At 34.6% G+C, this 27,328-nt stretch overlaps 2 protein-coding genes across 2 annotated transcripts; both read right to left on the bottom strand.

Moving 5' to 3' along the window:
- Positions 1-4,539: 4,539 nt before the first annotated feature.
- On the bottom strand, positions 4,540-6,916 carry LOC141486113 (uncharacterized). The gene is made up of 3 exons (XM_074183831.1): positions 6,803-6,916; positions 6,621-6,722; positions 4,540-6,545 (listed from the first exon to the last, which is right to left on the bottom strand). Exon 3 carries the CDS (start codon positions 6,517-6,519, stop codon positions 4,624-4,626), a length of 1,896 nt encoding a protein of 631 aa, XP_074039932.1. The 5' UTR covers positions 6,520-6,545; positions 6,621-6,722; positions 6,803-6,916; the 3' UTR covers positions 4,540-4,623.
- Positions 6,917-9,354: 2,438 nt separating this feature from the next.
- LOC141486233 (uncharacterized) lies at positions 9,355-25,877 on the bottom strand. Its single transcript, XM_074183965.1, has 7 exons — positions 25,459-25,877; positions 24,891-24,947; positions 24,403-24,530; positions 15,388-15,614; positions 14,726-14,815; positions 14,058-14,231; positions 9,355-11,562 (listed from the first exon to the last, which is right to left on the bottom strand). The coding sequence occupies exons 1-7, from the start codon at positions 25,875-25,877 to the stop codon at positions 11,248-11,250; spliced, it is 1,410 nt and encodes a 469-aa protein (XP_074040066.1). The 3' UTR covers positions 9,355-11,247.
- Positions 25,878-27,328: the final 1,451 nt, after the last annotated feature.

Raw genomic sequence — 27,328 nt, 5'->3', positions numbered from 1 at the left:
AATTAAATTAAAAGAAAAAATACATTCAAAACATATACTTTTATAAGAACACTGAATCATACTAAAAAAATAGTTTGTAGAAACCCAAAAAATGTTCTTTAACAAAATTATTCTCGCTTTGAAATATAACCCTTTCAATTTGTTATGAATAATGTAGTAGAGCAGCGGTCGGCAACCTTTTGTCAGGCAAGGGCCATAAGGCGGCAAAATGAATTAAAGGTGGGCCACAATTGTGATAATAATCTTAGAAACCCAATATATCTACGTATAATTGGTCATATTCCATAGAAAAAATGAAAATGCTATTAAAATTGTTAAAAATGGGGATTTTTAATTCGTACACGTAATACTTAAATTATGTTTATATATTTGGGATTTACAGCTGGAAAAATAACCACCGAAAAATAGAAATGAAAACTTCAAAGTAACAACTAACAATTAACTGATTTCAAATTAACCTCAGACATCACAGTGTGATGTCTGAGGTTGGATTTGGGAGGCTATTTCTTGTATGTTAGCTGTCATATTTGTGGTTGCAATTCGTAGAGTGGCTCTCAAATGCTCATCTGTGAGATGAGCATATATGCTTCTCGTCAGGAAGCATATTTATTTTTTCTATAGTTGACAATTGAAAAAGTTTGTTCGTATAAATAAGTGTTGCCAAAAATTGTAATGAACTGCTGAGCTGCCGTAAAATTTAACAATGATATTGTTAAATTTTACGGTAGCTTGCCATAAAATTTAACAATATCATCGATTTAATAGAAAGAGCTTTTGAGAGCATCGTAAGATTGGGAATCAATCACGTTCATTTGTAAATGACTCGGAACTTCCTCAATATCACACGAAAATGGGTTTGGCAAAATCTGAATTGAGTTTGCAGTTGTATTAACCCTTTCGGACCCGAGTTTTTTTTAGTCTAGCAAAAAAATTGAAACACAGCATACGTTATTCATGATTTTTTTAAAAATCATGAATAATAATGTCATCTATGGTCGATTTCGACTTCTGACATGTGCACTAGAGTGCACACCAGGTCTCAATGGTAATATTGCTACCAATAGAAAATAAAGCAATTCATTTGTAGAGTTAGTTTTTATTAATTTTGTTATATGATATAATGTGAAACAATTCTGTTTTTTTGCTATGCACAAATGGACTTGACATTTCTGGCAAAAATTCTTCTACTGTCTTCATTTCTTTTCGGTTTCTGATCCTTACTATCGGGTGAAACTGTTGGCGAATATCTCGAAGGCCGTCCTCGTGATCTCGGTGTCGACTCCGCCCTGGTCCCACCAATTAGGCCCTCAGCAACATATGCACTGGGTCTCAATGGTAATATTGCTACCAATAGAACAGTCTGATACCCCATGGACAAGGTTTTTCCTTTATATACTGCTTCACATTTAGCCTCCCTTTGAAGGGAATCATTTGCTCGTCGATGCTCAGCTCTAATTCCAATTGAAGGGTGGTCATTCGTTCACGTAGGGTGTTATACAATGGCCGTACTTTCCACATTCTGACGTGCAATTTGGGCCCCTTTCTAGTACATTCACGAAATGCAAGGCTGTTCGCAGTCGGTGAAATCGATCGCGAGGCATTGCATCGGCGATCATGGGCACACGTAATCTATTTTCCCAGTAACATCTCACTCTGGGATAATGAAGATTGCCCATCAATATATGTATTCCGATGAGTGTCTCCATTTCATCTATCGTTGTTGTGGGCATTTCATAAATTTCTGCACAACGTATAGATTTGTATGCTCAACCATGGAAGAGATAAACTCAAAAGTAATATACTGCCGAAAGAAATACAGAGGACTTTCAAGATCTGTCACTTCATCTTTTTTTGGCCTGTGCCAAGTGATATTGGGGTAATATATCTCACAGTTTTTCGCCAACAGATGTCGTTTTTGAGCGTCAATTCATTATTTTTGAAGTAATTTTTTATTCGAGCAGATTTACTCAAAGGATATTCTTTGTCGCTGACATTTGTTTTACTTTGTGAAACATATTCACTTTCAAGGACATCAGGTCTCTTTTCCTCGATGTTTTCTTCTTCCGGGAGAATATCTTCCACATCGTCTCCTCGAAGAGGCGCGATTACATCTGTAATTTTATAATTATCACTAGAAAAAACATTGAAAATCACGTAGAAATACCAGAATCTGATTCCCATCCATCGTCTTCGTCACTTAAAATGTCAATATCCGACAGGTCTTGATGAATCAGCTCAAACAATTCGTCATGAGACAGTCAGTCCCCTTTTAGCCATTTTTTGAAAAAACGCTGAAATAATTGTATTCCTTTCGAATTGAAAATAAAAGGTTAGAATTTTGTGCATACCTTTCAATCGTCGAATCCCAGTGTGCACTGTCGTCTACAGGCATTTGGCAGTCCCAAAAAACCTACACAAAAACTTTAGGCCCCGATCATCTATGAAAACACACACTTTGAAACCTTATTGTAACACTATATTATTTGTTCGAATATATTTCAAACTATCTGTCAAGTACAATGAATATCTGAGAGACCTGCGGAGAAATGTCGCCATCTGCCTTCCCGAGATGGTAATTTGTCGATAGTTTCAGTTATTCGTTCAGAGATGACAGTTCATTTATATCTCATCTAACATCCATTAGGTATACACTCAAATGTACGTTGGGTTCAAAGCGCTCCACAATAAGAAATTCTCTATATGTGATGATCAAACTTATGTACACTACAGTGTACGCCAGGTCCGAAAGGGTTAAAACATCCTTCATATTATCACTTTTCCAATGAAAATTTTATTCAAGCATCCTCGACAGCGTTTTTACAATTCGGAAAATGATCCAACTTTTTTTCATCAATTGTTTGTGTATGATCTCTCGTACTTGTAGTCTGTTAAAAATGTCTCGCTTTACAAATATAGCTAGTGCTATGGCAGTGCGCGCGGACCAAATCAAAACTTCAAGGAAGTACTACCTTAAGTTAACATTGACTCTTCTATCTCTTATGGAAAAATGGTTTGTTAGCAATGTTTGCGAACCAAAAATCGACTGTCGTCAGGTGATCTGTGGAATGCTCTGTACCCGTAACCTTAAATGACATTGAAGTGAAACTTTGATTTGGATAGTGTTATGGACACCGACCTGTAATAAAATTTTATTATAGGTACCGTATGGAAAACACAAGTGAATTCACTCTGCGCCATATTTGGGACAAGATCTCCGCCTCTTATTTTACGCCCAGCAGATGTATTTGAGGCGTGAGAGCAAGTGAGCCTGCACCCTCCTACCGCACTACACGCCGCCATTGCCCGACAAAGTAAAATAAACTTTGTTGTATTTGCATACTGATTCGTAGTTTAATTATTAACCTCATTGTTTATATAATTACGATTTATGTATGTATGTAGTTGAAAAATCAAAGTACATTTGTATTACGGCAAAGCCTACACTGAAAGGAAGGGGCACCGCCCGATAGACCGGAATTTTCGGTAGTCCGGCATCGAGCCGGTCCCGAAAGTGCTTCTGCTACTGTGTATATATATATATATATATATATATATATATATATATATATATATATATATATATATATATATATATATATATATATATATATATATATATATATATATATATATATCCTTCCATCGTTAAAGCGTCCATACATTCTGAAATCACATTTATTAGAGCGTCCAAGTGCATAGAGCGTCCGTATACGGACGCTCTATGCACATCCCTTGTAATAATTTGTCCAGGGACTCAAAATGACATCACGAACCTACTAACAAAATTTTTGTGTGACGCTCTTTTGGTGATAAAATGAACGAAAATATACGGTTCTCGTATATTTTTAGTTCGCCCAATTCTCCGGCAGAGTCGCTAGAAGTATTAGGTTGTATATAGAGTATACATTTTATCTTGACAGTTATTCGCGCTTAGAGCGTCCCGATGTTTGACAACATTGTAGTTCCAGTAAAACGTTAAATAGCTTATTGTTGAATGCAACAGGTCAAAAAATATATTTCTGATGTAGTCTGAGTTTTCTCTCAAGTATATCGTGGGGTCAATACTACAACTAGGTAACTACAATTCAGCTGTTTCGAGAAAAACGCAAATTAAAGTTTTAGTAAGGTTTTGGAAGACTGTGGAGACTAAACTAAAAGTTATCTTACTACCATTTCTGGATTATATTTTATTAGAAGTATTTATGTCTCGTTTTGACCACAATTTTCTAAGAATTGACGAGAAAAATTCCTTGAAATATAATGTATCCTAAAAAAAAATCAGTTACCTAGTTTTAGCAATAAGGATATTTTTGATGTTGAGTTAGAAGTACTTACATTCCAAATGATCAATGTTGTATTTAATAAATGATTTTTCATATCCAATTTAGGAAGCCTCCATAGCACAATGTTAAAGTCAAACTAAATAATTCAATCACATTCAACAAGCAGGGTAGTAAATGAATAGTTTATTTAGTATTAAGTATTAAGTTTTTATTGAAAATAATATTAATACTATTTTTTTACAAGCGAAAAATCAAAATCGATAAAATCTAACGATGTTATTTAGTTAAATTTACAAAGTTAACAATAAAAATTGAGCAAAAACAAAACAATAATAAAAAATTATAGATTTTCGTTGTCAGAATCGTCAAAATCGCATTCGGGCTCGCCGACATCTCCATCATGAGGCAGATCAAGATAAAATTGTTTGTACCTATCTCCGAGTGCTGGGGGCTTTAGTGTGAACAAAGAAACCAGATCCCTGTATTTCAAGGAGGTAATGGGGATTGGTTGATCATACCGCTGCTTTAGCTGCAAGAATGTGTGCCGACGGCTTCTTTTATTAAAGTCTAAGATTTTGAAGGGTTCATCAAAATTCTCCCTGAATTTCATCTTATACGGTTCGGATTTTTCGAAACGCATCCAGCTCATTTTTTGCCACCGCACTTCCTCTGAGTCTTCACCCTTCTTCCGGTTCGTAAGATTTTCCTTCATAAAAAGCTTGTAATCATTTATATTTTCGATAAGAAGATCGAACACTTGGTAGGGTTTGTCCCCTTTTCTTCTTGCGCTTCTTGCGATCTGCTTCAAGTCTTCCGGCCACGACGCTTTGCCTACTCTTTGCAGCTCGGTGGCTACAGCTGAATGCATAGAGTCACACTCCATCTGTGTATGGCCCGGGACTAGAAATTTCATGTCAATGACTGATATATTATCTAGCTCCTGCACAGCAATCATGAACATTGTTGCGATGAACTGATTAAGATTTTGCCCACCACATCTGTCACTGTAAAATACTACGTTTTTTACGTTACTAGGGAGGCCTTTTAAAAACAAGTGAACGCAACTTGCTATTTCACAGCTTCCTCTACCTCCTTGGGTCTGGTCCCACATGTAGCAGAAACCTTGCTGTGAGTTCAGTGTATATATCGTAAAATTGTACGTAGCGAGTCTTCGTTTATAAAATAGAGCATTGTTAGCTGGATCAGATGGTACGAGAAGAACTTGCTGCAAATCGAAATTAGCACATACAGATTCGCCATTTGAATTTTGTGCTTCTTCTTTGTCTTTCATTTTTTCGGTACGAGCTCTATCTTTCAGCTGTAAGTGCTTTGTATAGTCTTCCTTTAAGGTGTCTTTCTCGTTTGATGAAGCATTGGTGTAATGAGAGCAAACTCGACACTGATCCTTTTTTGGATGATGGAATCCTAAATTGTAGCACTCGTTGAAAATTTTTCGATAAAAAGGTAAAGTTGCCTTAGGTTCATCATTTTCACTACAAACTTGAATGTACATGTTGTACATTCGGTTAACGTTCAGACTCTGATCCAGGTAAAGGCGCTTGGTGGTTGCACGACAGTAATGAGACGGCATGACAGGAAAACTTTCGATGTGTGCTTTTACATTTTGAACAATGTCTGGTGGAGTTTGCTTCTTGATGTGTCTTCCTCTCTTATCTTCTTGGTTAGTATTTTCGGTGGTTCGCTTTTTCATCGCTATGTCTACAACACCTTTTTTAATGCCCAAGGTATTGAGGAACATTGTCTTGCACACTTTAACTTTTTTTCCCTGGCTGGGAAGATAAAATGTGACAGTAAAATTCCGTTTTGAATTATCGGCTGTTATGCGCTTTTTAGTCAATTTTTCAGTATTGGCATGAATAAAATCCCTCTGCCTGCTATATTCACCTAATGCATAATAGGCTGAAAAAATCCTATTTCGCTCCTCTTCCGAAATTTTTGAGTTGCATTGGCTCCTGCAATTTTGGCACGGGGGTTTCATTTGGATCGCAGGTATAACTTTCTTCCGTGAAGAGACATACGATTCGCCCCTAGCCCTCTTTTCCTTGCTTAAAGTCCTTGCCCATTTGCTTGGACATCTAAACCGTTTTCGTGGTTCCACCGTCGGCTCTGGAAACACCTCCATTCCGTCGAGACGTCCAGTGCTGTTCTTCTTTTTTCGGATCCGATGTGTATGGACGTAGTCAGTGTCACTTTCAGAGGTTTCGTCTGCAGACATTTCCTCTGGGCAAAATTCGGAGTGTTCTGATGAGAACAAAGGCTCTTCATCAACTTCCTCATCTGTATCATAATTGAAGTTAAGAGTGTCGAGTTTCTCACCTGGTCTCCTAGTGTTGGTTTCAGCAGAATGACTGGGCCCAGGGATGGAATCGCTGTTGTAGGATGTACCATTTAAATTCCCCACTTCTTCTGGTTGTGCCGCTAGTAACGAGAAATATAAAATTAGAATAGTTGATTGTAAGCCACTCCATAAGTAAAGTGTTTGATGAATGGTTACTCACAAGTCTCTCCAGTAAAGTCATTTGCTCTGTGAGCTTCAGGTATAGCGTGATGTCGAGAGGATGGACTACATGGTCTAGCTTCTGATTTCAATCTGCAGTCGTTACCTACATCAATATAAATGAGTGTAAATTATGAAATTATGATATATTTTCCTAATGTAATTTTAAACCGGTACGGGGACCCTTGCAAAAGTTACATGAATATACTATCGAACAGAACTATTAGAAACATTAGAAAAAAAAAATGTTAAATTCTTGCATGACGAAAACTCGAATGAAAAAATGTATAGAACGTAAATTGAAGGAAAAAAAATTAAACTGTGAATCGAATCCGATTTGAAATCAAATATAAAACAAAATACTTAGAGGTACTTCAACCCGGCACCTGCCTCACGCATTTTCTGATATAACTAAGCGAGCGGTGATCAGATATCAACCAAAGTCAAAAGGTCTCAACTGAAAATCAAACTTTTCTAAGGTGTGGGAAGAAAACAAAAGTTTCAATTACATTATTGAATTGTAACAACATTACAATTAAATTTTAATACGGCGTCCTTGATTGCTTTCCGTGCTTACTGTGCCGCCAAAGATCACATCAAAGGAATTGCCGCCATTAACCCGGTAGAATTCATTGCTCGGCATAACCTACTGGCCGCGCTGTATGACTATTCCGATAATTTTAATGTCGGCATTCTATTTCATTGCTCTGTAAGTTCTAGTTTAAAAATACTTTTTGATATTGACAAAAGGAGTTGGTATCCTCAATTACCTAAGTAAGTTATTTAATGTTGATGTCGCATAATTGCAATATACGTCTTGTTCTTGAATACATCTTGGAGTTTTAGAAGAATAAAGCACTCAATATCACACACTGTTTACATCCAACCTTACCAAGACAACTAGAGCCACCTGTTGATTTTAAACATGAAGCCCCAGACTTGTAGTGCTACAACTAGACATGTTGAGTTGCCTAATTGTTGCTTCAATCTTGCAGTTCTGCTAAGTTGAACAACTAGATAAGTGAACTTATCTAGTTGTAGATTGAACTTTTTTTCTGATCATCAACTTATCTAGTTTTGAAAACTCTAAATAACTCCTGTAAAATGTCTACAACAGATATCTAGTTGTAGTATGGTGTGGGCCTCACCTAATGGAATTTATATGTGCACTTATCCAGATTTCGCCAAATTTGTAGTTACCTAGTTGTAGTTCTCACCCCACGATATGATCTAGTCTTTAGAGCGTCACGTCAACCAATCTCCTCTAATAGCGCCGAATTAAGAGAATCGGATACATCAACGTTAAGAAAAGGTTTAGTAGTAGTAGGAAGGTCAATGAGCTAGCGCATTTCTTTAATGATAGTATTCTGTTATATATAATTATTTGTAGCGTAGGATATTACATACAAACTATTCCAGGCCTTCTAAAAGACAAGTATAATGTCAATATCATACAGGGTCTTTCACAAAGAGCGTTCGTTAGGAATATATGGAGAACGATTCAAAATAAAAAATTGAAATTTTGTGGTAGTGGGTTTCACAAAATGGCCTTCTCAACTAAAATATTTTCAACTTCTGGTCTCTTTCCGGTATACTGGAAGTTTTACTTCGTAAAACAATGCCTGTACCCAAATTTGTTAGTTTTCGAGATATTAATTTTTTTCTGAAAAATTTGTCAGTTACAGCGCCACTCCGAACTCATAACTCATAGACAGTAACAGTAACAGTTGAGAATGTGAAATTTCACAGAATCACACCTTGAGCATCAAGTCATGAACAGGTCCATCGAATTTTCGAAAATAATTTACAGGGTGATGGAAATTCCCATCTAAAACATAACATCGAGAAAACTGATGAAACACGATTTTTTCAAATGGAAACCATACACTATTCTATTATTTTTGGATACTACGAAAAAAAAAGATATTGAATTCATGAAGAATGTCCTATTCCTAAAATACACCCCTGGCAAGATATATCCGATTTTGGGAAATATTTGATTCTGTGAAATTTCACATTTTCACCTGTTACTCTCAAAGAGTTATGATTTTTTCGGTGTGGTGTTGTAACTGTCAAATTTTTCAGAAAAAAATTAATATCTCGAAAACTAACAAATTTGAGTTCAGGCATTGTTATGCAAAGTGGGTCTATAATGGGCTGAAAAATTCAAAAATGTAATAAAATACAGGGTGTTTCATTTGAAATAAAGAAATTGCCCTCAATTTCCGGTATAACGGAAAGAGACCGTAAGTTGAAAATATTTTAGTGGAGGTCATTTTGTAAAACTCATTACCACAAAATTTCAAGTTTTTATTTTGAATTGTTCTCCATATAATCCTAACGATCGCTCGTTGTGATAGACCCTGTTTTATGTTTACTACCCCTGAATTCATTCGGAAGCTAAAACGCGATAAAGAAAATCACTTTAATCAAGTTATAAATCTGGTTTTTATTGTTTTGATACCTGATAAATCGTAATTATAAAACAATGTATGGTGTGGGACAAATAAAATGTATTTTTTTACACATAAAAAAAGTAATTTCTACATAAAATCCACATAATAAACAAAGAAACTACAATATTACAGAGTTCGAATTGAAAAAAAATATTCCTGAAGGAATACAAAAATTAAAAATATTAAAATTTTCGCTTACTTCTTTGTGCGTTTTAATTGCATGTATTCATTTTGAATGAACACCTTAAGTTTTAGCCAGTCTTTATTTTCAAATAGTATAGGATGTCTTTCTTTCAACTCGAAACATTCCAATTTCTTGGGGGGTATACTATTTTTTATATTATTAGAAAAAAATGTACGTGCTACACGTTTTTGTTCCTCTGTCCAAGGTACTAATGTTCTCTTTGATCCTCTTCTTTCTTTTTGACGAAATGGGCTAGTAACTACTTTCAAACGTGATTCATCGATAATATCGCCACTAGTTCCTGGTAGAGTCATGCCAATAGCTGTATCTGAATTCTGGGGCAAAATATCAATTTCTCCGTCGTCGTTATCACTTAACACGTCACAGTTTAGATCCAGGCCTATATTGATCTCGTCCAGATTCTTTCCTTTGTATTGGGCCACGTCTCCTTTTTCCATTAGTAACAATAGTTTGGAGATCTTCGCTGTTTGGAAAACATCATTAGGCAATCGGTACGAGCCACGGTGAACATTTAATGTATGGCCCATGAAAGTCGATAACTGTTCTAAATCGCATTCTGACATGTTAAAGATTTGCGTCAGTGTAGCTAAATGTTTCCGTAATTTTGTAGCCGTAATAGCTTGAGGGTTTTTTGCACCACACTGGACCGCATATTTTTTAATGACTTTGTAACCACAAATAGGCTGAATTGTATTGGGGTTTGCAAATAGATAAGAATTATTTTTCGCTACTAATCTGTCACGATTTTTTAACAATATACTGATATTGTTTTGAATATCGGGACTGAAAAGAACAGGTACACCGCGCCCTCTTTTGCAACGAATAACTATCCGTTTGAAAGTCTGCAGTAATATTTTTTCAGTAGGAGACACAACATCTTCGAACTCTTCGTACTTTTGTGAAGTTCCTTCAGATGACTCGTAGATGTGCAGCGGAAGCCTTTGTAGTTCACCGGGTCGTCGTCTATTAAGTATAAGAACCTGACAAAATGTAATTTCTAGTAAACTAACATAAGCATCTCTATCATAAGGTTTACTGTTTAATTGATGTACTAATGACTTGACCTTGTTACTCAGATAATCCTTTAGAAGCTTCAAATCACTTGCAAGTGGTACCATTGTTATTGTATTCCACTTTTTCATATTGAGATCATTTGAAGCTTGTGTTGAAACTTGGTAGCGCCACTCACTATCAAACAATTGAATTAAACCTCTTAAGTCAGCTTCCGCCTCGGCAGTCGAAATCGTTGAATGCACTTGTTTTCTTTTAAGTACAAACAAAATCCCTATTTCACAACATTGCTTTATTGCTGTTCCCAAGTTGAGTGCTGTTGATGCCGATCCGTAGACTTCGTTTTCCTCGTTATATTGTCCAACATTTTTGGTTGCCGCAACAAGTATATCGAAGTTTTGAGGATGTAGAGAATCGAAAAGAGTTTGTATTGTTGGCTTAATTTTTTTGACTTCAATGAGTAACCGGGCAAGTTCTCTCATTTTACGAGAGGTTACATTTATAAAGTGCTTCTCTCTGTGCGTTTTGTAATACCGCGCACCAAATGCACAGATCAACTTATCGCTCTTGGCAACTAGGGATATGGCATCTGGTCTCATTCTTGGAAAAACTTGTTCCCGAAGTTGTTTGTCGATTTCTAAATTTTTCAGAAGTAGATTTTGCCCATTTGCTTGATGTGATTTATCACTACGCCCCATGCACTTCTTGCGATGTCGCCAAAGCTGCTTGCTCGAAAATAGTCCCAAGCAATTAGTGCAGGGTAAATGATTTTTACTAAATAAAGAGGATCTGACAGGTTTTTTTTATATTGCTACTATTAAGAAAGTTCCCCTTTTTTCTAATAGCTTCTAGAAGGATTTTTCTGTTTTTATTCTTAGGTGAGAGAGATATGATTTTTTGAACATCAGTTTCATATGAGTGAGATCTTACGAGGTGTCTAGCGAAATTGAGAACATAACTTTCACAGAACATACAAAAGTTTTTTTTCTTGTTGCCTAATCTCTTTTCTCGGTTCAGTTTGAAGGCGCCTAAAATGGTTCCTTGATTTTCAGACTGGATCAAATCATTGCTTTTGGCAGGAACCTCGGTCTAAAATGGAAAAAATATAGTAATAGTAGTAGTAGGTACAGGGTAGTCCATCTGTAACACTTTGGTTCATAGTAGCCAATCTGTGGAATTTTTGAATATTTTTTTCATAGGTAAATTATGTATATTGTATATTCACTAGGGATATATGAAATAAAATATTTTGGAATATACAGTAAGTGTCACAAGTTGTATGCATCAGTTATATTTTTTTAAATGGTGCATCCAGTAGACACTTCATCAAAGTTTAGTAATCTCCTCTTGGGGTTCATTTCACCTACTACTTAGTGTCTAAAATAACTTGTTACCGAGCTACTCGGTGTTGAATATAATCTATTTTTTATCTTTATGTTACTTTTACGTCAAAACAAATGAATATTTCGCTTAACGGTTTACATCGCCTAATTGGTTAGCTTTTCATTGATGGACCTGAAAAACTCATACAAAGTGGTCAAAAATTACGAAAAATATGAATTATTCGACTACCTTGTATAATCTTTTCGATAGCATCAATGATGGGCTGTTAAGAAGTCAGGATACGTTGATGTAAACTTTTTTGTTGAAGTTGTTAAAGTTGAAGTTGAATAATAGTTAAATTTCAACACTCAACTCTCAAAGGAGATTCTATTGAATATTTTTCCAAAAATTCCATTTCCTAACTACTATAGACCGAGGCATTACAGGTATACAGTATTGCACGTATTGATAGAAAATGAATTAATAAAGAAACAGATCACATAATTATCAAATCTGAAGAAATGAACTTCAAACGTTCAAGCCAGTCTCGGATATACCTTCACAGTAGGTTGAATGGACTGACGCCTATCAGAAAACAACTACTCCTCTGGCTAATACCACGAATGACGTTGGATTATATGCGACAGTAGTCAGTGCAGAAATCTTCACAAATAATTTTCTGCATATGCAATTGGCAACACAACTGAAAGAGTCGACCTTCAGCCACTAACGAGTGGCTAATGAGCCCGAAACCGGTCTGCAAGTGTGCCCATTCCAAAATTGTATTGCCAATTGAATATGCAGAAAATTTTCTGTGAAGATTCCTCCACTGACGTTTGTCGAATCTAATCCAACGCCCTTTGTGCTATTAGCCAGGGGAGTAGTTGTTTTCTGATAGGCGTCAGTCCATTCAACATACTGTGTAGGTATATCCGAGACTGGCTTAAACGTTCAAAGTTCATTACTTTGGATTTCTTTACTGCCAGTCTTCAAGCATAGCCCACTGACTAATAAGAAAAAAAAACATAATTGTCAGTTATCAAAATTTTTTCGAGAGTCAATGAAATTCAATTATTTCCAATATAGTGTAAAATGACTATTTACACAGCAAAACTTTGTGATAAATATTAAAAAAACTGAAAATGATACTGACTTAAGGAAGTTGTGGTACAATATTCTCAAAAAATTCAGATAATGAGCGACATAAAAGTATAAGAGCTTGTAGCTAAGTGATCCATAATTTTTTACTAAAACTGTACCCGTGGAGACGTTACTCATTCAAAATTGATGTACAGTCTCATCCCCAAAGTATGCACCATATGGGAAACTCATTTATTAAGGGTTTTTCGACAAGAAGTTATTCTTGATAAAAGTGTGTGCATTCCTTAAAACTAAACATGCACTAATAAAATACAGGACAACACACGAAATATACGAGAAGCCTTCAAATATTTGATTTTGTGAGAAGAATAAAGAAGAATACAGTACTCTTATTTTGAAAAATCACGGGAAATATTATTTAAAAAAGTTGTTCAGTATTGAAAAATACATCTAGATTTGAAGTCATGGCCATCTAAGTGTTTTATTTTTAACCCATTTTTTTTAATGGGGACTACGAAAAAAAATGTTGCTGAAACGATAAATAGACAGCAACGATTCATTTTAGAAAACAAATTACACAACTATGGTATTAAACATGATCAATTTTTTCAAAAGTTAATACATTTTCAAAGTTTTTGGTGCACAGTTTTTTTTATTTTTTGTTAACACTGAAAATTGTACAATATTGTAACAAGAACTTAATATTCAATAATATCAAATCACAAAACATCAAAATAAAATAGATATTTCGGAACAAACTCATTGATTTTCTGGAGATTCAACGTAAAACGCTTATTTTGGACAAGAAAAATAGAATAGAAAAGAAGAAACAGACACAAAACTACGAAAACTACAGTCCGTGTTGAATACCCAATTTTTAATTAAATTTATCTCGGATTCTAGGTGGTCAATCGACCAATTTCAAGGGTAATCGTATCATAATGTCTTAATTACGTACACAAAAAGTTTTAATTTTCCGACGGTACTCCTATACCACGACAACTACCCTAAATTTCAAGAGTTCAACATTTAATCGTACAATTCAATTTATTGATATCAAACAAAAATCAAATGTAGGAATAACGATACTTTGTTTTCATTTTAATGGTCTTTTTTTCTTCTATTTTTGATAGTTAAGGTTGTTTCGTTTTTATTCTTACCTCGTGGTTATCCACTGCAGGTATATTACTAGTGGGAACGTGATCAAGTTCATCTTCGTGATAATATTCTATTGCATTGCCTGACGCATCTGAATTATTCAAAGCAGCTATATTGCTAGTGGAAAGATAATCAAGATTATCCTCGTCATTATTTTCTGACGAATGTAAGGGCACCTAAAAGTGTTTGATTGTTTTTAAAACGCTTTTTTAAATTTTGTCCATGGAGCACACATTTATTTTTGAGTTATAATTTTAAAATTTTAAAGGTACTTATACACGTGTGTATGGACAAAACGTTTTCACAAAGAAATATTGTTGATAAAAAGTTCTTCATCGCCACAAAATATATGTAAATTACTTTTCGAAACATTGCCTCCGACCTTGAATTTCCCTGAATAGATATTAAAGCATATCACAAATTGTATTGCTGAATATTATGGACTTTTATTGTATAACGTTTTATGAGAAACATATTTTTTCCATTGGTAGACGCACACTATGAATGTAGAAAAAAAACAATTATTGGTAATAAATATTTCACAACTTTGGCATTGTACATATTAAAACGAAAATATGAGATGATGTTACAAAAAAAAAGAAAATTAACTTGTTACCAAAAGCAAAAAAAACAATAAGTAAAGTAATAATTCATCCGCAAAAAAACTTACCTGATCATTCAATAAATTTTCGTTGGAATTAAAACCTGGAACATAGTCCGGATCTTTGTCTGTATCGTCTACAGAAGAATCAGATTGAATCTAAAAGTAAACAATTCTTTCAAATATAGTAGTATTTCCCTGGCTTTAAGGACAGAGGTGAACATTTCTGTAATTCCGAAACGATTTGTCATCGCTATTCTAAATAATGTAAGTTCATTCTTGAGTTCATGTGGACTTTGTTTTGATATAATTTATATTTTTGTGAATCAGAGTCCACTGACTCAGAAGGAGTGACTTTCGCATCGAAGATTACCAAAAAATAGTTAGTTATGATTTTACCATTCAACGGCAAAGTGCCCCTTTTTTCACATGCATTTAAATGCAGAAAGCGATACTCGGAAAGTTTCTACTTGGACACTGGAAATCCACATCAACTGCTGTAGGGCAACTATAATAATTTTTTTAGTGTTTTTGTGCTCACAAGGAGTTGAAATACCCCTGTTTTACATTATTTAACAATATTTTCATGGAGTTAAAAAATTTCGATTGAGAATGGTCTGGTGAAACACCCTGTATGTTTTAGATAGGTATGTCAGCAATTACATCTACTGAGCATTTTTTTTGTAATTACGAAAAAGACCATAAGAAAATGAACTTTCAAATTTTCTCACCTCATCAAAGAGACTTTCGTGAAAGTTATCTTTAAGTTGGTCAGATATATTTTGCAAAGTTGAGTTACCTAGAGTAAACTCTTCTGGATCTGAAGACGAAATACTTGCATTCTGAATCGGTTGTTCTGATTGTACAGGCGAAACAGAAATGTTACAAAATTGGCGAAAAAAGCTACGTCTACTAATGCGTTGAGTCGGACTAAAATGCTGAAAAAGACAAGTTGTAACTTAATATATACCACATATAAAATTATGAATACTTACATGAACGGGATCACCAGATGTATTCATTTTTTGTTACTAACAGAATCACGTTTTTAATACAAACACCCTTAAACGCAGTATGTATAATACTACTTAGTACGTAGGTCCTATTCTTCGATCATAAAAATATTTCGTATTCTTAAAAAAAACGAGTTCTAACGTTCGTTGTATGCCGATGGTCAGTGGACGCCGTAAACGCGAAACAATATAAGTACGCAAATTATACATGAAACAATAGGAATTAATCTGTTTTTCACTTAAAATTTAAGTTCCAAGTTACTGCCCAGTTTTTAATTTCTTAGATACGTTTCTATATATACAGTACGTCCAAGTAACGCATAAATTCATTATAAACTAAAAAAAAGTACTATTAAAAACTCCTGAAATCGGTCAATTTTGGATTTTGATTTACCAAAACCATCAATAGAAAATTCACAACAAAATTTAAATTTGTACATTATTGACCAATAGACAATGACTTAACCGCATTTATTGCCTTATAGCTCACGTATAGTTCAAAGAAATGAAAAAAAATAATACTTTTAAGCAATTTGTTTAATTTGTTAATGAACGTTTATTCTTCATTTATTATTTTTTAAGCCACTTGTGATGTGTGCCAACTTTGGTATAGTCGAAGTGAACGATATTGTGCACAGTTAAAGTTGACGGCACTCTCAAAGGCCAAAAAAACCAAAACATGGAAATGACCGGCTGCGAACTAGTTCACGTGGACTGTAGAATTGGCGGTTCGTATTGGATAGTTTTTACTAACCGAGTTTTATGATGGGCTTAAGAGTCACGAAATTGAATTTGAAGTCACGTTACGGTGACGAATAGAATTCGGGGAATGCGGGGATGGTTATTGCCATCGTGCGATTTGAGTGTTGAAATTCGATATTGGTGCAGTTATAATTATTTGAAATTTTTGTTATCTGTTTGAAATGTGGCATCCTTGAATATGTACTAATAGTAATAACGAGTGTGATAACAACGTAGATTTTTTCCGGTGAAGTGATTCCAATAGCGATGGTGAACAATGCGAAAAAGAGATACAAGTGAAAGAGATTCGGAGGCATTCAAATATTGAAACACAGAGAGTATGTTTCAATGTATATGAAAATCTACATTTCAAGTTTGGTTTCGAGGGAAACAAACTATCACAAGCAACATCAGATTTGACCTTTCTCAACTGTACGTAAAATAGTCAAAAAGAAATCTTATGAACGCAAGACGCGATGTGATACTGGTAATCCTGTATCACATCTAAAGAAATCATTGAAAAAAAAGATATACGAGTGTTATAAAAGCAATGAGATTTCTACAACTGAAATCATAAGAAAGAAATTGAATAGTTCCGGCCATAACGTGAGCTGCTGTGACAAAACTCTTCAGAATTAGATAAAGAAACTTTAGATAAATACATTTTAAACAATAAACAAACGTCCAGCAGTTCTGGAAAGCAGAAGAATAGTGGAATTGCGTAACAAATACTTAGAATATGTAACTAAATATAGACAAGAACAAATTTTCTATTTAGACGAATCTGGGTATGACACGACACAGTTACAAAGGGTGTACTGATGGTTCGAAAATATGTACGCCTAACATGCCTGCAAACAAAGGATCGCGACTAATCATTGTGCATTACTGAGGAAGAAAAGGATGGTTTCCGAATTCTTTGAAATTATCTGGAAAAAAACTTGAGGACTGCAATGTTGACTATCATAAGAACATGGAAGCTAATATTTTCGAGGAATGATTCGAATACACATTGTTCCCAAATTTGGATGCGAATAGTGTAATAGTTCTTGACAACGCTTCCTTCGCGACAGCTCATCAAAGTACCGAATAAAAATTCGAGGAAAGATGAAAATACAAAGGTTTTTAATGGATAACAATTTGTATTTTGAAGATTACTATATTAAAAACCAACTACTTGAAATTGTACAGACAAAAACATTTGAAAAAGTGTATGCCCTTGAGAGTATTGATGAAAACTATGGACACACCATACTAAGACTTCCTCCCTGTTTTTATGTTTTCAATCCCATCGAGTTGATTTGGAGAAAATTGAAACAAACTATCAAGCGTAACAATAATTTTACAAAATTTGATTAGAAGCTGATAGAGCAAATTGAAGAAAGAGTATTTAATATTGCCGAAGAAGACTGACAGGAAATGATTTAAAAAAATTATTTTAGTTGAAATATGGAGGTTGGATGGTATATTGATGGTAGAAATAAATTCGTTATTGGTTTAAATGATGACAGTGATACTGAAACAGAGAATATGGAAGAAGAATCATCAGAAGCTTTCTAAGAAAGTTAGTGAAGTATTTTTAAAGTGATTGATTGTACATATATGTGAGTGAGAAGTATTCAGAAGTATTTTCAATTATCACTCTGTTATTTGAATCACTACTTTTCCACTCACCTATATAAACGAAATATTTATTATATATATATTATATAGTCATTGTGATTTTTATATGATCAGAAATGATTATTGAATAACGAAATTAGTTAACTCCCTAACCCTATTATTGAAGGGGAGTTTAAAGCAATGTATAATTTCTGAAATGAGCTCAGCTAGGGAAATGCGAAAATTGAGAAAAACATAGGCTGTTTCATTTAAAAAACTTGTGAAGACATCATTACATGAAGGTCGACCGTGTCGGTCCTAGATATCTCGTTTACCATTGGGGTTGGAAGAAAATATTATTTTTAAAACTAGCGGTTATCGCCAAGAGGCAGATTTTATGAACAGATATAAATATATAGTGAGTGAAAAACCCAACCAAACTCAAGTAAATATAGGGGCATTCAAGCCCTCAAAATAATCAATATAGTTTTAGCTGAAACATCTTTGAAGTTGAAAAAGTGATTTTCAACACCCTGGATTTTAGAAACTGAAACACAGTTGACCCCAAGTACTATAGTTTTTCAAAAAACAATTATTTCGGGTGGAAAATTGAAAAAAATATATGAAAATGGAATTTTTCGAAAAATTTTAACATCAGATTTTGCTCATTTACAAACTTAGCCTTAGTTTTTACGTTCTGAACCTACATTTGAAATTTCATTAAAAATTTTGGTAGCGTTTTTGAGTTATCGTGTTGACAGACCGACCCACAGACATTTTTCAAAAATAGATTTTTTGGACTGGAAAATCGACCCTTTTCGGAAATTTCCAATTTTAGCTGATGATAAAGGTATGCTTCACTTTACGGAGTATAAGAAAGTAATGCAATACCCGTCTCAGAATCTGTTCAATATTTCGAATATATCGAGCGACCCATTCACGACATACAAGTAACAACTTTTCAAATTAGAGTTTAAGAGTCAATCACTGTTACACGATACTACCTTCATGTTGAATATCTCTCATCCTTCGCTTCACAGTTATTAAACATTTTCTTTTGTCTTTTAATAAAGGAATATCACCCCATACTCCGTGCTTTAAAATTGGATAACATTTTATTTTATATGTATTCTAAAAGTTTTGCCAGGTGCAAGGTATCTTGCACAACTAGGGTAAAAACTTTTCACAGACAATACTAGTGTCCTGAATGATCACAAATGTCACACCATATAAAAATATAACACCATATAAAATGATAACCATCATGTAATTCTGAAGTTAATGCAATTTTGTAAAGAAATTATCCATTTGAACATTGTCCATTGTCTTTAATGTTTTGAGTGTTTGTAATTTGTTGAATGGATTCTTCTGGAATTTCATTGCGATAGCATGATATGGATCCATCCTACTTACAATAACAACATTATATCTTATTGGATCTCCTATTTTCTGTAAATAGCAGAAATATACTCACAGCGGCAACAACGCAGTAATAAAATTGACGCTCTAAAGGCTATCATATATACGTAATGCTGAATATAAAAGACGCCCAATTGTCCATCGACTGAAAGGGCGCTATAATGTTTGAAAAATATATAGCAATGTTTTGTTTTCCGTGCCAAAGTCCTTTTTTTTTATTTATCTCCATCATCCTTCATCTATATCAAAAAGTATTCAGCTCAATTAACACTATTTCTGCAGATAACAACGGTGGACGCTATAAAGCGCATTTTTGTCTGGACGCTTTAACGATAGAAGGATGTATATATACAGGGTCCTGCAACAGTGGCGCGGTGTTCCATATCTCTATATAGGAAGCAGATAAGAATCTAATTTTCTATAATATTACCTTATTGCTCGAGCTCGACAAAATAAAAATATTGGCGGTCACACAGGGTGTTCGATTTTTTCTGGGCGGATCCCAACTGTGTCTTTTTAAATGGCAACCTATATTTTTTATCGCTTTTTCGGTTTCTTCATAGAAAATAAAATAAACTTTATGTATATCTGCACTTCGAAAATATTGACGGTTTTCGAGATATCTAGCATGACAGGTTTTTTTTTCCAATATTCGTCACTCAGAGTATTTGAAATTATAAAGTGGTGCCAAGTCCAGTTGAAATTTTTTTTTGGTCGAATATTCTACATTGGTAACTCTCTCAAACGATATATCTGAAATCGACCTGTGATATACAGGGTATGAAAAACCGCTTGCCAAATATTGTAAATGAAAATTTGCAAAATCTTCCTTAGATTAAATGGAACACCCTGTATATTATTGATCCATAAGAAGCGCCAACGAAACCTCTACAAATTTCATTAAGTATTCCCTATGGCTAAGTTCAATAGTTTTTCTTAAATGAGCATTTCTTTCGAAAAATGGTCATTTTTTCAAAGCGAAATCCATTTGACGACTGATAAAAATATACGAAAGATATCTTGTTTCAATTTTGTACATTAGAAGGTGTCCAAACAAATATTTTTTAACGAAATAAATGTATGTACCTATCACTTTTTGCTAAATGGAAAATTATTTTTTCATTGGATGCAGAATTTCACTCATAAATCGTGCAATATCAAACCAAACAAGTTAAAAGAAAGAAACATTATAAATAACTATTTTTTTCATGTTATTATATTCATTCAGAGCTGGAGTTCTAGATATTCAAATTTGTCAACTGGCAAATCACAAAACTACAAAAGGGAGAGTTTAATTAAGGTTGATAATGAAACTTTTATAAAATATATTCAACATGTCTTCCATTTTCTTGAATGCAGAGCTGAAGTCTATGTTTGAAAGACTGTTCTACCCTGCGCAAGACAGCTGGTGTAATGCTGCGAAAAGCATTCGTTATTCTAAGTCGCATATTTTCGGGAGAAGCTGGTGGCTCAACGTAAACCATATTTTTTATGTATCCCCATAAGAAAAAATCTAGTTTCGTCAAATCTGGTGATCTAGCGGGCCACCGTACAGGCCCATTCCGTCCTATCCATTTATTGGGAAATACTTCATTTAGATGATCTCTCACTTCTGCCGAATAGTGAGCAGGTGCACCATCATGTTGTAACCACATTCTATTGCGGAGGTCAAGAGGAATATCATCTAACAAACCTGGTAAATCATTTCGTAAGAAATTGAGATACATTGCACCATTCATATGTCCCTCAAAAAAGTATGGACCAATTACATATTCTCCAATGATGCCTCCCCAGACATTTATCGACCACCTATGTTGATAATCCACCTGTCTCAATAAGTGAGGATTTTCTGTCGCATAATAATGGTAATCATGTCGATTTACAAATCCATTTTTATGGAATGTCGATTCATCCGACCATAAAATATTATTGAAAAAATATTCGTTTCGACGAATTTTGTTCATGGCCCAATTGCAAAATCTCACTCTTTTCTCGAAATCAGCATACAGTAGTTCTTGATGTAACTGAACGTGGTATGGATGCAAGCGATGTTTCTTCAATACTCGTTGCACTGATCTCTCACTTATATCCACTATTTTCCCAATTTGTCGTTGACTCCTACTAGGATCTTCTTCAACAGCAAGAAGAACTTGCAATTCATTATCTTCATTAGTAGCTGGCTTGATGTGCTCATGTTTGGAATAATTAATAGATCCAGTTTCAACGAATCGTCCCAATACCTTTCGGAAAGATCTTTCATCTGGATGCCTTCTATCTGGATACCGTTGAGAATAAATTCTACTTGCCAATAAACAATTCCTGTCTGATTCACCTAATATGAAAATCATATCAATCAAATCACTTTTTGATAACAACATTCTGATGAAATTATACCGACAGTTCAACTTCACGATTGACTAAAAATTTCAATATTCATTTGCAGCCAAATATTTTGTTCTGTCATTTGCCAGACTACTTGATTTCCAATAAATATTTCATTCGCTGAAAGGTTGTTTTAGACCGAAAGAATATGGCACAAATTCCGAGATTTTTGAAATTATTGTAACTATTCAAGAACGTCCATTTTGTGGTGTAATTCGCAACTTGTTTATCTAGCAACAGGTAATTTTAGGAATGGGCGATATTTTAAGGAAAGGGTATTTTTTGTATATTCTTATCAGTCGTCAAATGGATTTCGCTTTGAAAAAATGACCATTTTTCGAAAGAAATGCTCATTTAAGAAAAACTATTGAACTTAGCCATAGGGAATACTTAATGAAATTTGTAGAGGTTTCGTTGGCGCTTCTTATGGATCAATAATATACAGGGTGTTCCATTCAATATAAGGAAGATTTTGCAAATTTTCATTTACAAAATTTGGCAAGCGGTTTTTCATACCCTGTATATCACATGTTGATTTCAGATATATCGTTTGAGAGAGTTACCAATGTAGAATATCCGACCAAAAAAAAATTTCAACTGGACTTGGCACCACTTTATAATTTCAAATATTCTGAGTGACGAATATTGGAAAAAAAAACCTGTCATGCTAGATATCTCGAAAACCATCAATATTTTCGAAGTGCAGATATACATAAAGTTTATTTTATTTTCTATGAAAAAACCGAAAAAGCGATAAAAAATATAGGTTGCCATTTAAAAAGACACAGTTGGGATCCGCCCAGAAAAAATCGAACACCCTGTGTGACCGCCAATATTTTTATTTTGTCGAGCTCGAGCAATAAGGTAATATTATAGAAAATTAGATTCCTATCTGCTTCCTATATAGAGATATGGAACACCGCGCCACTGTTGCAGGACCCTGTATATATATATATATATATATATATATATATATATATATATATATATATATATATATATATATATATATATATATATATGTATAACAAATAGAATAACGTAAAATAAAAAAAACCCACCTCTTCATCACTACCACCAGTTGATGATGTTGATTTGGGTACATCTACATCCAATAAAAATTTTAATAGCTCATAGGCAAACCATTTGCTATTTTTGTTTGGAAATGAGCCACTCTTTTTTTCTTTGAATTTCTTATGTTCACGATGAAACGCTGACCTGCGATTTTTGATTTTTTTTTTCACCTCCAACACCGTACAATTGTATTTTTCTAAAAATAAATTAATAACATTAATAAATAAGACAATTTATTTTTCACCTCCATCACCGTAGTATAATTATATTTACCTGATAATTCCTTCAACTTATCATTTTTAATTTTGTTGTCTTTATAATATGGGCTTTTAATATCCCATAACTCCGGGGAATTATGATACGATTCTATAAAACACAATGTTGTTTCATTCGTCCACTCCATTGTCACATGCCACAAGCCGCACCGAACCGAATCAAGTTGGATAGCCGACGACACTATTCGACACGTGGATTCATGACGCAAGATGACGCAATCGTCAGGCAACACCGTTCAACCTGTTGCATGCGGCAAGACGACACATTTTTTGTCGCCTTGTGTTCCTTCAATAGAAAGACAGTGTGTAGCATGCGTCAGTGCCGCATGCTCCATGTTGCCCAAATGTTGCCTCAGTGGAATTGCGCCTTCAGTTTCTAATTGCTCAACGATGTGGTAGCTGCTGCAGTGGCCGAACTTATTCAAAACATCAACAACTTGTCGACTACTCGTCATGCTTTTCATTGCTACGCCTGAACATAGATGTTTCCAAGTTTTAACCTTCCCGTGAGTTGCATTATGAATTAAATCGTAGCACACCGAGTTAACTTTTCTTTGCAAATGTTCGCTTTTGATTGATCGTGGATCGCTACCACAAATAATGCCTTGAATTAATCGATGTAAATCAGAGGGAATAGCTGAACATTCACCATTAATGACATCAGTAGCAGTGAGATTTGCTGGAAGTGGTGTTTTTTCAATAGAATAAATTTGTTTTCTGATTACTAAACTCAATTCTGTTGAACGTTCACATTTAACTAATTCTACTATTTGCACATGCGGTAGATCTATCCTATCTGCACTCGCTACAACTTTCATTTTTTCTTTAGCAATTGTAAATATTTGTATTTCTGGACTAAAATGTGCAACTAATTTACTTTGTAATTTGTGAGCTGTAATGATTGAATCATAAGCCCCAAAAGCAGCGGTAAACTCTTTTTCAAGCAGTGCTCGAGCGCAGTTAACTAGGTATTTTAATAAAAGAACTCCTCTATTTTTAGTAACGATTTCCGAAACCATCAAATAAATTTCTTCATAAGTTCGATTGTATATCTCTCTAGTAATATGCCATTGACCATGCAAAGCCATTGACGGCGCAAGACTATAATTTTTATAATACTTTGTTCTGCACGTAACGTGAAAAAAAATCGGATCATCATCACTAAGAGTGCTCAGATAATCTAACATAAGCTGGTCGTTTGCTTTAGTCGCATTTTCTTTAATGTTATCTTTTAGCTTACTTTTTGTAGAAACACTAATCCTTAATTCTTTACCGTGAGATTGCTTTCGCGACACCCCACAAAAAACGCATTTATGTTCCACAATTTTACCAACATTACCTCCCGACTCATTATCAACTTCATCACCGCTAAAATATAAATAAAAAAAATAGAATAAACATATCTGCAGATTTTTTTCATATTAAGTGATTAAATTACCAAAATAGTATGATTATGTAAATTTTTACAATGGTCTCTAATGATGAATTTATTTTATGAAGATTTCAACGATATTTTTGTTTCATATCACGATATTTGCAAAACTTTTCATTCATAATAAGCAGAACTTACAATCAAACAAGCGGCAATGTCGTGTAGATATTGTCACGTTATTTTATATATAAAATTGAAAACTTTTCACACGATTCTAGAAGTAGATATATGAAATACATGATTTTTGTTCATATACCAACTGCGTGATAAAAAAATTATACAAAATATTAACTGACCTCAGATCTGGTTCGTCATCGGCTTCTACGTCCACATCCATGGGAGACTGACGATCTCTGGGAAAAACATGTTCTAATGATCATCTGATTGTTAAAAAGATGTGCTTTCGTTTATTCAGAAAAAATGATAAACTGAAATTTGCGGAATCGGAAACTTTGAATGACAAATATCTGTTACGAATTTTCGAAAATCAATTTTTTTTGAAAATACATTGTTTATTAGCATCCCTCCCCGCTCCCTCCCCTATTTGTCTAAGGCGTACTTTCACTTTTCGCTCGCTCGACTCTGAAGCGTGGAGAGAAAATCAGGGGGAAGTGACGCCGTCAACGCATTTACTTTGTTTTCATTCACCATGATGATTTGTCGGCGTCGCTTTTCCCCAAATATCTACTCAAATATTCGTTTCTCTTTTCAACAATACGTTACAAAAATAAAGACAACTTCCTATCACAAATTATAAAAATTATTTCTATACAAATAAAACAATTGTAGTAAAAAATATGAGATAAATTCTTTTCAAGTAAGCTACTAATATCATGCGAAGAATAAAGTCTTTAATAAAATTACCTTCTAGTTACCGGCGCAGTAGATCCACTAGTTCCTGGTCGACTTTGATCATCGGGTGCATGTTGCGTTGATCCTCGTCTTGTGGGTAATTGAGCGGGAGAATTTGAGCGAGAATTCGGTTGAGAACTTCTTCTGCCATACGGCTTTATACCTTCACTTTTTTCGTGCTGCTTTGCATTCAAAGCAGTGACATATTTGCTGCAGAGACTATGATAACCACAAGTATCTGTTCTTTGCAAAGGCAAATAATCTTTATTACCATATTTCAAACGCAAAACTTTCCTCACGTGTAGTGCTTTACGGCAATTTTCAAAAGAATCATCCGTAAACACTCTAACTTTTGCTTTTTTATTATTTATCTCTTCACAGTCTGTTTGTAGAAAACAGTATGATTTATCCGGTGCTTCACCTGAAGCCATGTCGATAGAAATGAAAAGAAACCATTAGTAAACGATATTCAAGGTGTAGCTTCAACGCTCACTCGTTACTGACTGGCAGCTGCGGAGTGGCACAGCATCTGCTCTCTCTCTCTCTCTCTCTCTCTCTCTGAGGTCTGATGGTAAGGCCCATGTCAAAAATTTTGACCTGCTCGGGTGAAAATTTTTAGGGTGGGTAGTACAGCGAGGGTCATTCTCTACCTGTGAAAGGCTATAGGCAATTGAAAGTTTTCGCTCATAGCCTTAGTTTCTTTGCGAATCAATAACGGATTTTTTTTCTAATCACAACATTTTGAATTTGCTATCTAGGAAATTTGATACAATTATATATTGTTTATACAGCTCAAATCGAATCCTTTTATTATTATATTGCATGCAAAAAAAGTCGGAATGAATTAAAAATGAAATGGGCGCGTTAAATGAGCGAACGCATTTCTGAGAAGCGAGCATCATCTTACCCCAACGTTCTTCTAAGTTTCATGGGGCACCATGAGCCGATAAACATTACTGAATTACTTTTCGCAAAGGTACTACTGTTCTCAGACATTTTAAAAAAAAGTTCATGAAAATCGGTTAACAATTAGCGCTGTAAATAAATTTCCAAAAAAAAATTAGAAGCTCATTTTCGCGGCGGCGGAGTTGGCGGTGGCGGCGCGAACTGGCCGAAAATGAGTAAGCGGCATGAAATCACGCGCGCGAAAAAAAAGATTGTATTTCAGCGAGTTTTCATCGTTTTCTAACGATTTTTTTTAATTTTGGGTAGCGCAAACAGATAGTTTCAATGAAGCCAACAAAAATAATGTTCATTTGAGCCGAAAGCGAAAAATTTTCATTTTCACAAGTACGTCGATTTTCCTTATTTTTTTTGGAGGTTTTCCGACCTGAAAAACTTCTGGCGTTATTGCACCACTCTTAGTTAAGACCCCAAAAGTTAAGTAAAAAATTTTGACGCGTGTACCACATGAGGTTTTTCGGATGAATCTTCCGGCACTTTCGGTCGCTTCTGGCGAGGGTTTCCCGACCTACAAAACTTCTGGCGCTATTACACCGCTACTAGTTGAGAGTCCGGCCTCACGTTCCATAAGGTTTCACTCGTGTACCATATCGTGTACCATATCGCCAAAACTTCTGGCGTTATTACAGCGTTCTTATTTGAAGTTCAGACCCCACGATCCAAGAGTTTTCACTCGTGTACCATATGAGGTTTTCCAGCCCATTTTTTCGCCCGGGAAAACCGGCTGGCATTTTCATATCCGACCTGTTCAAAGTGCCAGAAATGCCGTTTGGTGATATACTAATTACGGGCCCCCCGTTTCCAAGCTCAAACGTCGTGTACCTTATCAATCCTGTTTTATGTAGCCAGCTCTGGGACTACTGAATCGTCTAACTCATTGACATCCATCTCTAACTCTGCCTCTACTTCCTCTTGCATA

Source organism: Leptinotarsa decemlineata, unplaced genomic scaffold (genome assembly GCF_025532065.1).
Source record: "Leptinotarsa decemlineata unplaced genomic scaffold, Ldec_3_MD MMD2_tig00026347_RagTag_RagTag, whole genome shotgun sequence".
NCBI lineage: Eukaryota > Metazoa > Arthropoda > Insecta > Coleoptera > Chrysomelidae > Leptinotarsa > Leptinotarsa decemlineata.
Note: the sequence above shows the minus strand (reverse complement) of the source record. Positions and strands in the feature narration are given on the sequence as shown.

What these genes read in the sequence shown, in the direction of transcription:
- LOC141486113 (XM_074183831.1), bottom strand. Translation starts at nt 6,519, where the DNA reads ATGTCTGCAGACGAAACCTCTGAAAGTGACACTGACTACGTCCATACA.
- LOC141486233 (XM_074183965.1), bottom strand. Translation starts at nt 25,877, where the DNA reads ATGGCTTCAGGTGAAGCACCGGATAAATCATACTGTTTTCTACAAACA. An exon ending in GATGACGAACCAGATCTGAG is followed by an intron (nt 24,531 to 24,890) that starts GTCAGTTAATAT and finishes TTTATATTTTAG; the next exon opens with CGGTGATGAAGTTGATAATG. An exon ending in AAAATTTATTGAATGATCAG is followed by an intron (nt 14,232 to 14,725) that starts GTAAGTTTTTTT and finishes AAACACTTTTAG; the next exon opens with GTGCCCTTACATTCGTCAGA.